Source organism: Corvus kubaryi, unplaced genomic scaffold (genome assembly GCF_017639235.1).
Source record: "Corvus kubaryi isolate FWS band 111438036 unplaced genomic scaffold, C.kubaryi_AGA036_p1.0 126, whole genome shotgun sequence".
In the NCBI taxonomy this organism is placed as follows: Eukaryota; Metazoa; Chordata; class Aves; order Passeriformes; family Corvidae; genus Corvus; species Corvus kubaryi.
The window spans coordinates 2,926,378-2,941,250 of NW_024580661.1; the positions used below are offsets into that span (position 1 = coordinate 2,926,378).

The 14,873-nt window shown below is 43.9% G+C and overlaps 1 protein-coding gene across 6 annotated transcripts in view; it reads right to left on the reverse strand.

The window, feature by feature from the left end:
- MICU1 (mitochondrial calcium uptake 1) overlaps positions 1 to 14,873 on the reverse strand; it is a 73,666-nt gene that overhangs the window by 30,445 nt on the left and 28,348 nt on the right. For 2 of the 6 annotated variants that reach the window (XM_042022546.1, XM_042022527.1), the window contains 2 exons: positions 9,444 to 9,449; positions 8,459 to 8,573 (listed from right to left, as the gene is read on the reverse strand). The exons of 1 other annotated variant lie outside the window; for it this stretch is intronic. In XM_042022546.1, the coding sequence (XP_041878480.1) occupies positions 8,459 to 8,573; positions 9,444 to 9,449 (121 nt within the window). Of the gene's footprint in view, positions 1 to 8,458; positions 8,574 to 9,443; positions 9,450 to 9,743; positions 9,810 to 14,873 lie in introns of all 6 variants that reach the window. 3 more of the 6 variants (XM_042022551.1, XM_042022537.1, XM_042022518.1) reach the window with 2 other exon arrangements.

Consider the following 14,873-nt stretch of genomic DNA (forward strand, 5'->3'; position numbering starts at 1 on the left):
TGGTAAGACCTAACAAGGAGTTGAGAGGAGGAGATATTTCTAGAACATTTATTCTATTTACAGGTGGAAAAAGCTGGAAAGCAAGATGCCATCTGATATTTCTAATGACAGTTAACAGAAAATGATGCTGCAGCAAGAGCTCCAGCCCGTTCCATACAGTCGAACACCGGTTTGGCCAGAGGATGTTCCTCAGGCACTGCACTCTCTGTGCTTCCCATGGATGAGGAGCAGACCTGGAATTTGGGCAGCTCTCAGCTCTTGCCTCACTGTACAAATTTAAACAAATCATGACCACCCTTGTCTCAGCCCAGTCATGACACTGAGATAAGGCGTGGGCGGGAGCTCACGAGCTGAGATGCTGCCGTACCTCATTTTCCATTGCATTTAGTCTGTGCTGTCATGGTTTATTTAGTCAGAACTCTGCAAAAGCATCACTTCCCAGCCAACCATGCTCTTTTCCCTGCATCCCACCACAGAATTTCAGTACATTTCCATTTTGGGCTCTGTAACCCATGACCGTTTGAAGCTACAATGCAGTGCCACAATTTTTTCCCAAATTAAGTTAATATAGGAGGATTTATCATGCTCTGCTACTTTTAAATACACACCTCCTACAGGAATTATGGTGTTTGCTGGGATTTCTAGGGAATCCTCTGGGCTATAACTAATGTGAAGGCTGTCGTCCTAAATGATCAGTTAAAATGTAGCTCCTTTTTTCATTTCCCACCCAAATCCAGTGTGGATCACTGGTGAGGTTCAGCCCTCTGTAACCTCATCTGTGCAATCAACTTCTAATATTTCTTGTGGATGCTCAAAGAGTAATGAGTCTGTGGGAAGGCGCTTCCCAAATGGGGGCGGGAGGGGGGAGACAAAGAGGAGTCACTCAGACAAAAGGAAATTAATATGGAATTAACTGAACTGGATTTTGGATGTTAGTCACAGCTCCAGTTCAAAACTTCTACACTGTGTTTTCCCCTTGCTGTAATAACTATTAGCACTTTATCTGGAAAGGATTCAGCAGACAGGTCAATGAGACCCCTTTTCCCAAACACTTTGTGCCCAAAATAGATGAATAAGGGCATTGGGGCTGATGCAGGGACAGCCTGTCACTGCCTGCCTGATAGCACACGTGGTCCTGCTTTTATCATCCCCGCACTTCCAATTTCCCCCTGCCACTTACTCGGGCTTGGAATTCCAGACACCACGTGCAGGAGCAATGTCTCCTGTGACCACAGGCACGGCCAGCAGCACGTGGTGGGTCATCCCCCCTTCCACCCACATCCCTGCTGTGCCTCCACACAGCCCCTCCCTCCTGCCTGCTGGGATGGGGAGACCTTCACTCGCTGTCCCTTGTTAACTCAGCGTTAATTGACCTGGGGACAGCCAGTCCCCAGCACTACTTTCATAATCTCCCCAATGATACATCTAATTTAAGGGATTAAGCCTCCTCTGTTCCATCCAGCATCTCCAGTGATTAATTTACCATTTTCTTGAAGAGCAACAAGCTTCCAACTCCCCCCTTAATATTTCAGTAACACGTGCAATTTTATTCTCCTTAATTGCAAGTGCTGCACGAAAGCCTGGAGGAAATTTCTTATTATTAGCCCCAAAATCTGGCACTTCGTGGAAAGATGTTTCCTCTAGGAAGAAGAGGAGGAACAGACAAAACTCTCATTTAGTTACAAGGTTCTAGATAAAGAGCAGACAACACATCTTTCTTACCCCATTGTCTCTGCCAGGGTACATGATATTTACTTAAAGACTGGAAAATCTGTTACTCCTTGTGAAAAACTGTCATAGGTTCAGGGTTTTTTCCCTCCTTTTTTAAAGGAAATATATAATACCACATCCCATTTCTACAGACACATGGTGAACAGAGCCAGATACTCACTTGTCCCTCACAAGGGCCATTTCTCTCCTTTTCCATCTCTAAATACACATTTCCAGGAGCAGTGTATCAAAGCCCCAGAGGAGAACACCACCTCCAAAATTAAAATGAGCAGTTCAGCATCAAAAATCTGCAGGGTCAGATTTTCTAAGGACAGGGAAGGGTGGCTTTAAATTGGCAAATTCAATTACTTCATTCCTTCAGCTAATAATGCCATGGCTGGTTTCTCCCTTTGATCTACATATCCAGCTCCAATTACCTGTAATGACACTTCAATCCAAACAGCGTGACCCTGAGCCAGGGGAACCAGAGGGCACTGAAGACAATTAGCTCATCCCACTCCTGCTCAGGAAGGAATGGTCATTAGAGATTTACATCCCTGATGTCCAGGACTGGATTTATGGGGCCTGGGTGAGATGATTTCTGCCTTTCCCCTCGGCTGACCAGGATTTATGTGGGAAGAGTTGCCCCGACAGCAGCCAGTCTCACTGTGCCCACCTTGCCCATTACATCAGCCTGCACAGCCTCCATTTCCCTTCCTCTTCCTGCACTTATATCCTTCAAACTTACAGGCCATAAAAGCAGCAGACACCAGACTGCCCAGCTAAATGCAGCCTTTCCCCCGCTCTTTTGTTTTGCCCCCCAATTTTACCATTCCCAACTGCAGCGTCTCTAAATTTCCCCGCTGCCTCCTTAATTAAGATGCCTCCAAGCAAACCCAACATTCCTCCTGCAGTGGTTTCCAAAGCCATTTAAAGGGCTGTTTGGTATTCATAGGGCATGATGCCTGTCCTGATGGGGGAAAACCACCTGTGGATTTTCCCCAAGTGCTCTGCTGCATTCTCAGCTCTCTCTGATTGTGTGAGCTGTCTCCTCACCATCCTTTCTGACATTATTAAAAATCAAGACTATTTCATTGCGACTGATATCCCTTGGGCAACAAGGCAGAAACTGGTCAGGGCAACTGCAGCTTCTTTTTTAGCTTTATTTCTATCTTTAGACCTTCACGAGGATCCTCCAAATCATTAACATGGAAGCATGGAATGGTTTGGGTTCACAGGGACCTCAGAAATCACCTATTTCCAACCCCTGCCATGGACAGGGACACCTTCCATTAGGCCAACATGAGTGAAAACATGGTACTGGAGCCCACACCACTATCAGTGAATTCCTAGCTTGGAGATATATGGAAAGATCAGGTTGAAGTGATCCTTTGGATCCATAATCCCACCAGCTCTCCACACTAAGTTGCTTTTTCAACTAACCCATGAATTAGTGCAAAGGGCAATTAACATTTTTTTTTATTCATTTGTTCCAATCAAATATTTGGGGACAGAAAGAGAGCAAGAAAAGCAGAAGCCAAACACAGGAATGTTAGAGGGATGAGTGACCTCCACCACACAACAGATAGCAAGCAGCAGCACTGACCACATGGAAAAAACCCACTCGGATCCATCAGGGTAAAGCCCCCGGGAAGCTCTGAGGGATGAGACCAGTTGATCAGGCATCTTTAAGCCAATTATGCCATTTTAAACTATTTTCAATTATTCAATGGACCAATTTGCAGCACTCAATTGCTCTTTACTGCCCTGTACTCTCAGCAGAAGCAATGCACTCTGAAAGACATTAAAAGCTCGCTGGTGAGAGAGGCCACATTTCCCTGGTTTTGTGCTCAGTTGTGATCTCCTCTTTCCTAAAATCTCAACATTCCACCCTTGGAGACACCTCTCAGCACATCTTCCCCTCTGATCTCCAGCAGAGGAACTGCATTCTAGGAAAAGTACAGTTTTAACACGCTTTTGGAGAATACCTGCTGCTTCGTTCTCTCAGAGCTGGGAATTTCTTTGCCAAAGCAGGGTGATTTTTTGGTGATGTTACTTAGAGGAAGTAAAACTTTTGGCTACCCCTTTGGAAACACTGGAATATCTCATCTTTTGGTGGGAATTTAAACACAAAGCAGCTCATGGACTCCCAAGGCTTAATAACTCCCCAAGAAATTCCAGTGTGGGAAGAAAGATCAAGAATTCAGCTGGGAAAAATCAGTCATTTGGAGTTAAATATCCTCTGGTTGCTTCTTTCCCATTTATCCTGAAATTAAGAAAAATAGATGTGCAAAGGCCACAGCAGCCTGAATCAATCCCAAATTAACGCAGTCCTCCTGAAGCAGAGACAGCTATCCATAGAATACAGATGGCTGAGCCTCAGCTGCAGTAAATATAGGGAAAAAAACCCATTAAACTTAATGTTGCAGATATTTTCCTTTCAAATTATGCCACTATTTCAGAAAATGAATCCAAATCACACCAAGTTGGTGGTTTTTTAATGTTAATCAATCCAGAAATGTAAGTAACAGGCAGCTAAAAAACTGAGCCCACAGTATAGAAACTGGGCCACAACATCATCAGTTCTAAAGGAAAAATGGGTTATTTCTTCTCACAAAGAAGGATCAGCATTAACTCTGAAGTAACACAAGTGCATAATCTTGGGATATTGGGAGAAATTCTTCCCTGTGAGGGCGGTGAAGCTCTGGCACAGGTTGCCCAGAGAAGCTGTGGCTGCCCCATCCCTGGATCCCCATCCCATCATACCACCCACACCCAAGGGATGAAGAGATGAACAGAGGAAGACCAGGTGAAGGATGCAGGCTGACAGAGCCTCCCATGCCCTAATCCCAGTTTTCAGATCACTAGGGAACATCCCAAACTACCAATTGTGAACAATCATTCCCATTTCTGTCCGTCTGTCCTTCAGCATGGCACAAGTGGGATGCCAAGCCAGAGAGCGCTCCCTCTGCCAGGAAGCAACCAGGCTTGTGTTTGGAAGCTGGGATATTCCTGGGAAGATGCTGCTCAGATACTGCTGGAAATACCACCCAGCAGTGACTGGGCTGGCAGAAAGGCAAGGAGACATCCCTGCACCAAATAGTGTGGGTGGGATGGACCCATGTAGGGTCCTGAAAGGCCGAAGATAAAATTAACATGAACAGGACTATGAACAAAAATAGTCCTATAAACTCAAAGCAACCTTTTCTTGTAGAAATGAGCCCTGAGGCAGAGGGCAGAGCAGGATTAAACCACCACTGGCGAGGTAACAGATCTCACTCGTGGCAGGGATGGGGCTGAAGACCTTCCTGTCAGCCAGGAATAAATACTCAGAACGGTCGTGGTCCAAAGAGACCCTGGAGATCCCAGTGTGGGAGAGCATGTCCCTCCGTCACGGGGACATGCACAGAGCTCAATACCTGGCCACAACATAATTTCCAGAGTTAGATGGCTTGGGATTCATTCCCTACACACAAGACAGAAAAAACATAATTGAGGTGGATCTAAGTGAGAGTTACCTGCTCTGATGGGAGAAGGAGCTGCAGGTCTGCTATGAGAGCCCTGGCAAAAGGCTAATTACTGTGGCTTCAGCCAACGTTATTCAGCCCTCCTGCCAGGAGGATTAAATCCAGACACAGCAACAGTCCAACTGTGCAAACAACACCAATTTATTCTTTTAATGCCCAGCTCCCTTCAGTACCTGTTAACAAAGGCAGAATTAGTGTGCCTGGACAATGGACCCCATTTGCTTGGAAACTGCAGTTACTGGCAATGGAAAAGCTCTTTTTCTCCTTCCTCCACTTGTTTTCCAAGTCCAAAAGCAAAAACCTTTTTGGTCAGGGGAGCCATGTCTTTGTTTTCCATGACATTCGAAGGATCCAGGGAAAATTCCATCAGAATTTGCTCATCTTTCTACCTCTGCCCCAAAACACGAGGAGCAGCTGAAGCAACAGAAACCAAGGAGTTTCCTCAAGGCCCCTCAGCGCTCATCGCCTTTAACAGAAGGCTGGCTTTCTGAAGCAGCTAAAAGCTATTTTATTAGTCGTTTTAAAAATAAATTTTCACAGAAACACAGCAACCGACGAGAACAGACAGTGCTGGAGTGAGAAATGGCTTGTAAATAAGATACGGTGACAGACTCGTTTTCTGAGCAATGTGCAAACAGCTGCCTGCGAGTAACGTGAAATGAAGCCCCAGCCCTCTCCCCTCCTCTCCCTCCCCATTTCACAGAACTCAGCTGGAGGGAGCTTCACGTCAAGCTGCAAAGACAACTGAAACCATGAGTTTGGGGAAAGCACTCCCAAAGCCTGGCTGAGCACAATGACACAGAGCCCTCGGGGCTTCTTGTTTCCCAAGCTCTCACTGATCAGTTTGGAGTCCAGTGAGCCAGACCAGACCAGGATGGATCTCTCCCCATCACTCTCCCTCCTGGCCCCCAACCCCAGACCCAATCTCCCACTCCCCTTCTGATTATCCTGCTTAGTGCTCAATATGCCACCTTCCTTTCCTAATATTTATTAGGTTTTACCTACTTGATGTATCATCTACAGCTCCACCTTGTCCGGATACCTCCTTAATGTTCGGGTTATTTAAACAACACAGGGAGAAAACCAATATTGAACTGTCACATTTAAGATTTACCTTCCTTATTCTAGTTTATTTACTTCCTAGGGAAAAGAATCCATTCAGGAACTACTGGATTCCTGCAAGGTCATGTTCAGTAGTCAGAGAGCAAACCAGTGCAGTGTAACAGTGAGTTTTCTATTTAGCCACAGGGCAAGGTTTGCTTGGGAGTTTATTTTGCAAAAGCAAATGCTTTAAAAATGAAACCCAAACTCTTCCTCTGTGGAATCACTGTTTGACAGGAGCTCCAGAGACATTCCTCCATCTGCAGTAATCATTCAGCAAACTCCCCAAATGTCTAAAAGTCAGCCTCAAAGCCCCGAATTTTTTTTTTCCTCCCTTTCTAATTTTCCTTTTTGAAAGCTCCTGCCTTGCCCACCCTTCACACGGCTCCTCAAAGCACACACCACCCAGCTCTGTCTCCTCATTAATCTAACTCCCCCGTAATTGTGGACACGCTTAGAAGCCCAAGAACAAGAAGAAAGAAACCCTGTCCCTCCCTCGCAGCCTCCAAAACAAGGCTGGCTGCTCCTCCAACACAGGGTGGTCCTTTTCTTTTATTCTTACAACAAAAAAGTTAAAGCAAAGCAAGAACAATTTCTCTTACTGCTGCCTGTGGAAGCACATGAAATTAATTTTGTGCCCTGGGTACTTGATTAGGGGGTTGTTCACCACCAGCACGACCATAAAAACAAGGGCAAGAGTGTCTTCCAAACCACACTCAGTAATGTGATACCAGAGGTTTGAGAGTTCATTGTCATCTGTGGAGGCTCAGATGAAAAGCCCTCGTTACACAAGTGAATACGTGAGATCATTTTGGCACAGCCCAGATGAATGTAAGAAAGGAACAGCAAAGATCTTAAGAGCCAGTTCTGAGACTCAGTCAAATAAAAGGCAGATTAAAGTCATAAAACAAATTCCCTGTCTTGAACCAGCTTTACCTCTCTGTTTGTTTTCACAACATGAAGGTCACACACAACTCTGCCCCTGCCACGTCCATCTGACAACAAGCAAGACCTTGAGCATTGCTGCTTCCCAGGAATAGATCCTCAGTAAATGAAGAGCTGCCTCTCATGTCTCCTGTTACAACATGCAAGAACATGGGGCAGAATAAAGCACCTGTTGCTGTGACAAAACATCAGTGATTAACCCAGCTGACTTCCTGAACAGCACTGCGCAGGCAGCAGTGGGCTCTGCCGGTAACTGGCAAGCATCCAGTTTTTAAATTCCACAAACCAGGTCATCATGGAATAGATACTTACAAGATTCGATGGCCAAGTTTTCTCTTTTTAAATCTGAAAATTAAATGTCTCAAGTTCATTTGGACAGTGGCTTATTCCCCCTTACCCCACACTTTCTAATGGGGCTGAAAAACTGCCATTGAATTTCCTGTTTATGACACAGCACCTTCCAAGCAGTCAGAGAAGGTCTGCAAATGAGGTTTTGAGCTTGACTTCCACGTGAAGAAAGTCTAGAAATGCCATTTGACATTATCAAAGGCTTCAGTTTCACTGGTTCTTGCCAGCAAAGCAAACTTTTCAGTGCTGGCACTTGGAGTGCAGACAATTTTGCTGGAACAGATTAGCAGATCGTAGAAATATCACAAATGCAAGTCAAGTGCAGCAGGGTGAAAAGACAGAAGGTATCTAATGATACTTGTTGAAATGTAAACAGCTTAACTTCTCTCCTCATTGGATTACATCACTCACAAACCTGAGCTCACCCAAGTGAAAATACAGCTGGAAAAGGAAGTTTGGAGGGGCGTGAAACCAGCAAAAGGCTGGAGATCAGGGTTCACCCAAACACAAGAGTATCACATGAACACAGCTCAAGAACACGTCTCCATTTACAGATCTCAACAGCAGGTCAAGTGACTGATTAAAAAAAAAATTGTCACATTTCAAAACGAGAAATAAATCTTCAGAAGCCATGGATCTGCTTGTCTTCCCGAAGCACTGGAAGCTCAGCCTAACCAGAGGAAGCAACAGCGATTGCTCAGCTCGAGTTGCAGGCAATCAAGAAGGCCTTTTAGGGAAATGTATGTCAACAATAGCAAACCTATTGCTTGTGAACCCTGAAAACATAAAAAACCAGGAATTGCAGGGAAAATCCCTGCTGTACTTACTGGAAAGGACCGTGGTGAGGAAGATGTAGTCGGAAAAAGAAATGAGTCCACATTCTCCGAGCGCATAGAAAATGCTGTCCTCATCGGCAAACTTCTCCCTCTCCTGGGATAACTTCTGTTCGTGCACCCGAGCCACACCCCAAAGAGAGGAGAGAAGCACCAGGTCAGACAGGGAAATGGAAGGCTTTATTCATATCCTTACCACCAACAAGCCATTCCATGGACGCACACACCCCTACTAGCTCCATCCATATCCAGTGGACCTTTTCCAGCCTTCGACTCTGTTCAGAAGAGTTCTGCAAAGATCGGAGCTTCCCCATCTCAAATGGGGGATAAGGAATTGCACAGGATTCGTCTGTTGGTTCAGCCCAGCTGAAATACACATAAATAAAACTATGGCCATTTTGCTTAAAATCTTTGAGATTAGTGGTAAAAAAATCAGACTTTAATACAGGATTCAAAAGGGAAATTGTTGTATTTCGGTGACAGTTTTTCAGTGAGACTCTGTTGCAGAAAGGAGCCAAGAAAGGACTATTTGACATGAACGTAAAGTCTGATCGAAGTTATGCAAACCATGTGTGTGTGCAAGCTCACAGGGAGGACCGGGCCTGAAACCAAACTCAATTTCCCTCTTGCTCCAGTTCTTTTCCATTTATCAGCTCACAGTATCTTTCTAAGCTAAAAATTCGAGTCCCTTTGATCTGCAGAACCCCCAAAGGCTGAAAAGGATCCATAAAACTGTTAGGGAATCCACACTGGTGACCCACTTTAAGGACACAGTAGGAGGAGGCACACGCACACAGAGAAGAATTAAATTAATACAAAGGAGAGTAGGGGTGGGTGAGGTTATTCCATGGAAACCAGGCCATGCAAGCACACACAGGCATAGTGAAAGCAAGGCTGGATTTAGGAATGGTTTTAGGAAAAACCAGTGACAAACACCACCACACGAGGGTCCAGCTACACAACTGTCCCCCACCGTTACCTCTGTCTAGCGGAGATCCCATCATATACAAGATAAAGGAAAGAAAACTGGTTAACCAACAATAAAACAAGCAGGCAAAACATCACATCACGTTGAACAGTTAGGCTTGCCAAGAGCAAGGAAAGTTTAGAGCAACCAGGTGGTTGCTGTGACTGGAAGCCTACAGAGATATCCCAGCAAGTGTTAGCTCATAGCTTCTCCACTGTGTCTGCAGCTGATGTCCCTCATCCACCTCAGGTTTTTGGGTTTTAGGGGCTTTTTTGGTTTGTCTGGTTTTGGGTTTTTTGAGAGAGAACTCACCATTGTATGTGATTGCAGAGTGGGGATGAACTCAGTTAATAATATAGATGAAAATTTAACCTGTATCTGGCTCAGGAACCACAAGAAAAGAGACAAAAATAATCATATAGACCACCAAAAAACCTACAGTTTCCAGGGAAAAATAGTTCAGCTCTACTGATCACATAAAATTGTTCCCAGTAACTCTGCCTTCACCACCTGAAGAGCACCAGGAATTTAATAAGAGGTGAGTCACTACCAGTAGACAAAATGCTAATGGCCTTCATTTGATGCAAGATAACAGCCATTTATGCTTATGGGGTACCAGGTTGAAATATCATTTCCTCAAAAATGGTATTGCTTCCATTCCCGTCGAGATGGACCCAAAGCAAAAATTATACTGATGCTGACATGAAGAACAAACAACCAACATCTGGTTTTCCTTTGAACCAGAGGGAGGATCTGGGGAGAAAGCGGCTCCCGGTGACTGCTGCTGGAGGTGTTGCCAGCAGCATCTCACCTGCTCCTGTGATTTATTGCCTCTCTCCCTCTGATTGCCTCTCTTGGGCAGCATTTATCATAAACTAGCTATTAGCATCTTGCTCAAAGAATCCCATGAAAAAGTTCCAGAGGGTGGTTTATTAATTTTTATGGGTTTCTTTTCTGCACTTAAAATTCATAGTCAGAATCAAACAGCTCAGAATATTCCTCATAAGAGGAGAGCACAACCATAGACTAACAATAAAAAAGGATATTAAGTTAGTTGCTCTCTGAAATATAAAGACAGATGGGAGGGAGAAGCATTTACCTATTTGCACCTTACTTCAAGCAAACAAAGTTAAAAAAAGTTATTTATTTATATTAAAATGAGCATCTACTTGTCACTAACCCAGGGAATACAAGCTGTAACTACAGTGCTCAGCTGCCTGTAGCTCGTGGAAAAGGGAATTTCTCCCACTGATCTTAAGAGAAAATAACAACTGCCCTGATCAATCAGATTTTCAGGTTCCCAGAGCAGAACAGGAGCTTTAAAAAGTTCCCAACTCTCCCATTTATTTTCCTCTGTCTCGGTGAGAAGCTGTGTGCTTGATTGCTTCCCATGAACTTTGTGGGAAGCTCACCCCACTATGGGAAAGGCTCAAAGCATTCCCAGGCGTCATTCCCCACCAGGAACACTATAGTGCAAGGAACCACAGATAACCTCCAGGAAAAATAAAATAAAATGAATCAATCTACCTCCTTCACAAAGCACAATGTGGGCTGTTGTCATCGCTCAGAGTTCACGGTGATTGACCCAAAGTCAGCTCTCACTAACACCTCAAACACCCTCTCCCACAGCCCACCTTCCTTCCAGCAGAAGGGTGATGCACAGCATCAGAACACCCAGGCAAAAATCCCTTTCCAAACCTCCACCCTCTTTTAGAGACACGTCATCTCCACAAATTAATTATCCACAGCCTTTTATCTGAGCACAAGGTAATTCTCAAAGTGCTCAGTCAAAACAATCAAATGTCTTCCATGTAACATTTTTTTCTGTGTTAAATCCACTCCCAAAACCAGAGTAATTGGCTAAGATCATTCAGCACACCCCAAAAAAACATTCAAGCCCGAGCATTCACGAGTCAGCAAGCCATGGGGAACAGTTTACAATTATGATGTACTTTTTAATCAAGCAGTAGATTCATATTTAACAAGCACACAGATGAGCAGACATCCAAATTAACATGTAAAAAGAAAAATAAATTCAAATATCTCACTGCTTTTGGCACAAGCATGGCTGTGTAAGTTCAGTGAGAAGCCACCAGTCCAGTGTCAGTGGAACAAAACTTGTGACAGGTGCTCAGGCAGATTCTCTTACAGTTCCAGACATCAATGACAGGTCAAAAAACAAACTCAAATTCAAGATACAGAGCTTGGCTTGCCCTTCCCAACTCAGGCTCCAAGCTCAAGCAGCACCAGGATGTGGGTTTAACAGATCTGTGCAGTGACCAAGCTCCCCCAAACCCACGTGCTGGAGGACAAAGTCATGTGCTGCATGCAGGCAACTCCCCTGAGTTTTTTATGTACAGGCTGGCTGCAAAGCATCCCAAGATACATCACAAACTTCACATATTCCACCCCAAAACTGATCTGCTGCTGGAGCCTCCCTTAAGTCAAGTACAGCTCCCAAGTAACAAAGGATTTGGTGGAAAAACCCCACCGAATCCTTACGTTCCTCACCAAATATTACCTTTATTTTGGATTTTTAAATTGTTTTTCCAGGGCTGAGTGAGTAGTGAAACACGGTAATACTGAATTATGCAAATCTGAAAAATGAAGGTGTCTTTTTGCACATGGAGGGATGCCTTCTCTGCAGAGGCAGAAACGGACACACAGTGCTGGTGTTCCCATTCCTAATGCAGGCCTAGAAAAGCCTGAGCACCTAAATCCTGGCAGCTCCACTTCATCTGGCATCCCAGAAACTACAGCATTTCATTTGTGAAGAACACATTCTTGGGAAGTCTCTCAGAGCTGCCAGTTTGGGTTTCCATCTGAAGAAGGAAAGGACACTTTGGGCATATTTATTGCTGTAATTTATATTTCAGCACCACCTTTGCACTTCCATGAACCAAAGCTTCAGGAATTTATCAGCCTCATGGGACCACTTACGCCTTCCAGAACAACGATGAAGTAAATATCCATGAGAGATAATGAGTATTTCTCCAGAACCAGGAAGCAATTTTGTCAATTAGCTAGGGATTTTAGATGAAGAATGAACCACCTTTTACTGACAAACATCGTCATACTCGATTTGTTCCTTCTGAACAGAAACACTTCCAGGTGACCAATATTGTGTGAGCAAATACAAACCCATGAGTGTGGAGAGAAGTCACCTGGATGCAAAGCAATTCTCTTTCAGTCCCAACTGACCACCTTCAGTTTTGGAAAACATTAAAATAAGACATCTATTAATGTATTTCTTTCATGGTTAACTGTAGGAATGTAGGAAAAGAAGTCCTATTTGCCAGCAGGACAGGCATGGATTATTGCAGCTTTTTCCCAAGCAGGGCTGTTGAAAATCCAGGGAAATATATACTAAGAGACTTGGTAACAGACAAGGGAAAACCCTTAAGAAATTCCAGTGCAAACCAGCTCAGTGTGGTAATTAAAAATACAAATGCTTTCAACTCTGTCTGCATCAAAACACTGAAAACAGAGACATTTTAAATTTTTCCTCATTTTTTTTAAGATTTCAACTTTAAAGAGTCAAAGCCATGTACCTAGACATTTCGGGCATCTCACTTTAAGAAAACTGAATTAAGAAATAAAAAGGCTTTCAGGATCAGATTTAAAAATTCAGCCTTTCAGCCCAAATGTTCAAAAGTCCTTTAGGGAAAAACAGATAGGGGAGGTCCCTCTGCACTAGGAAACACGGACACAAAAGGGACTTGAGGGAAAACTGAGGGATTTAAGTTTTTAAAGCCACTTCTATAATGTGGATGCAAAATAAGTAATTTTAAATACTCCGGCTGGCATACTTGTATCACTTTTCCTGTATCATTAAATAAGAAAAAAAGTGTTTGAGGCTGTGATGGAAACAGCACAAGGACCTTTTGAAACTCAAACTTCTTTTAGCCATGGGAAAGCTCACATTATCTGGAGCCACTAGAAATGATCATTTACTGTGAAGTGTGCACACCAACACAAGGAGACACAAACAGGTTCTCCACAGCAAATTGTGGTGGCTGAGTGCTGACCTTAGAAAGTGCTTAAAATTTACTGTTGGCAGATAATTCTGCATAACTGGCAGATAACACCTTTCAAGAGTATATTTTAATCAATAGGTTTTTTAAACTTTTGGGTTTGGGGGGTTATTTTATCTGTGTATCTACACAGGGCCACAAAAATACAGAGCTGGCCATGGGTGAGGTTGTCCTGCATATTCTCTCACTCCAAATTTGAGCACGTCCAGAGAATGAAAACTTAGGCAGCAATTATTACTGCAGGTGGACTCCTGCGACTGGAAAGAGAAATGTACATTCCCTCCCTTCCAGCAAGGCTGTAAATATTCAAACCACCTTTCAAACAAAGGGCACCTGAAATGCAAGGCCAGCATTCTGTACAACCCAGAAGATCAACGACACAGACTTCCCCGACCCTCGGCAGGCAGCGGAGCCACTCATGCAAGGGAGAAACCCCTGCTGGAAAAGCAAATAGGGAACACCTTGGAAAAGGGACAGTCTACACTTGTGCTCCCCTCAGCCCTCTGCAGGGTAATGAAATCACAATCTGTAGGACCACAAGGGCATTTTGCACCGAAATTTCATGGGGGAGGGTTGAAATTAGGTTCCTTGATGGCCCACATCGAGCTTCTAAAATGAGCTGAGTTTTGCCACCTTTGAATTTAAATGGCTGTTTAGGTCTCTGATGGAAATTGGGATGCTGCTCTCCCTCATCTCAGCCTGCATTACCAAGATGAACTCACTGTGTGGAAAATGCCCTGCTCCTTCTCTCAGACAGAAATCCCAGTGTGAGAGGACACGAGAAGGAAAATAATAATTCTCTATAAAAAGTGATTATTAAACACTGGCTCAGTTGATGAGGTTGGGGCTGTGCACTTGGTACTCACCCTCCAAAATCTTGCCAGTTCTCCAACTCACCAATTCTCATTCCCTCTCTGTCCTTTTTTTTCTTCACCTGCTTCTCCCACCCAGATTTTCCCTCCTTTTGTAGTCAAGTGAAGTCAAGCATCTCCTAAAACATTCCCTGCCACTCTCTCCATCCATACCCCTTCTCCCTACTAACACCATGTTGCCCGAGGACAGAGTTCTCAGAGCTGGCTTTTGTGTCCCTCAAGTATTAAGCATTAAACTAACACCAGCAAAACTATCAAAGAAATTAAAGCCAGAAATACCCCAGAAACCATTTTTGATTAAAAGACTGCATACACCCACTGAGGGCATATTACCAAGTTGTTTATTTTTCCCTAACTTTCCCTATGGATTTCATTAAGGTCACAAAACTACAGGGCAAACTCAAAGTGTTTAGAGATACTTTCCTCTTTACTTACTAATACTGAATGAACTCCCCTTTGGTTTCTAGTTCTTTTTAGTACAAAAGATTTTGTGAACTGTAACAACTAAATATCTTCTACCTAACATATTCTTTAAT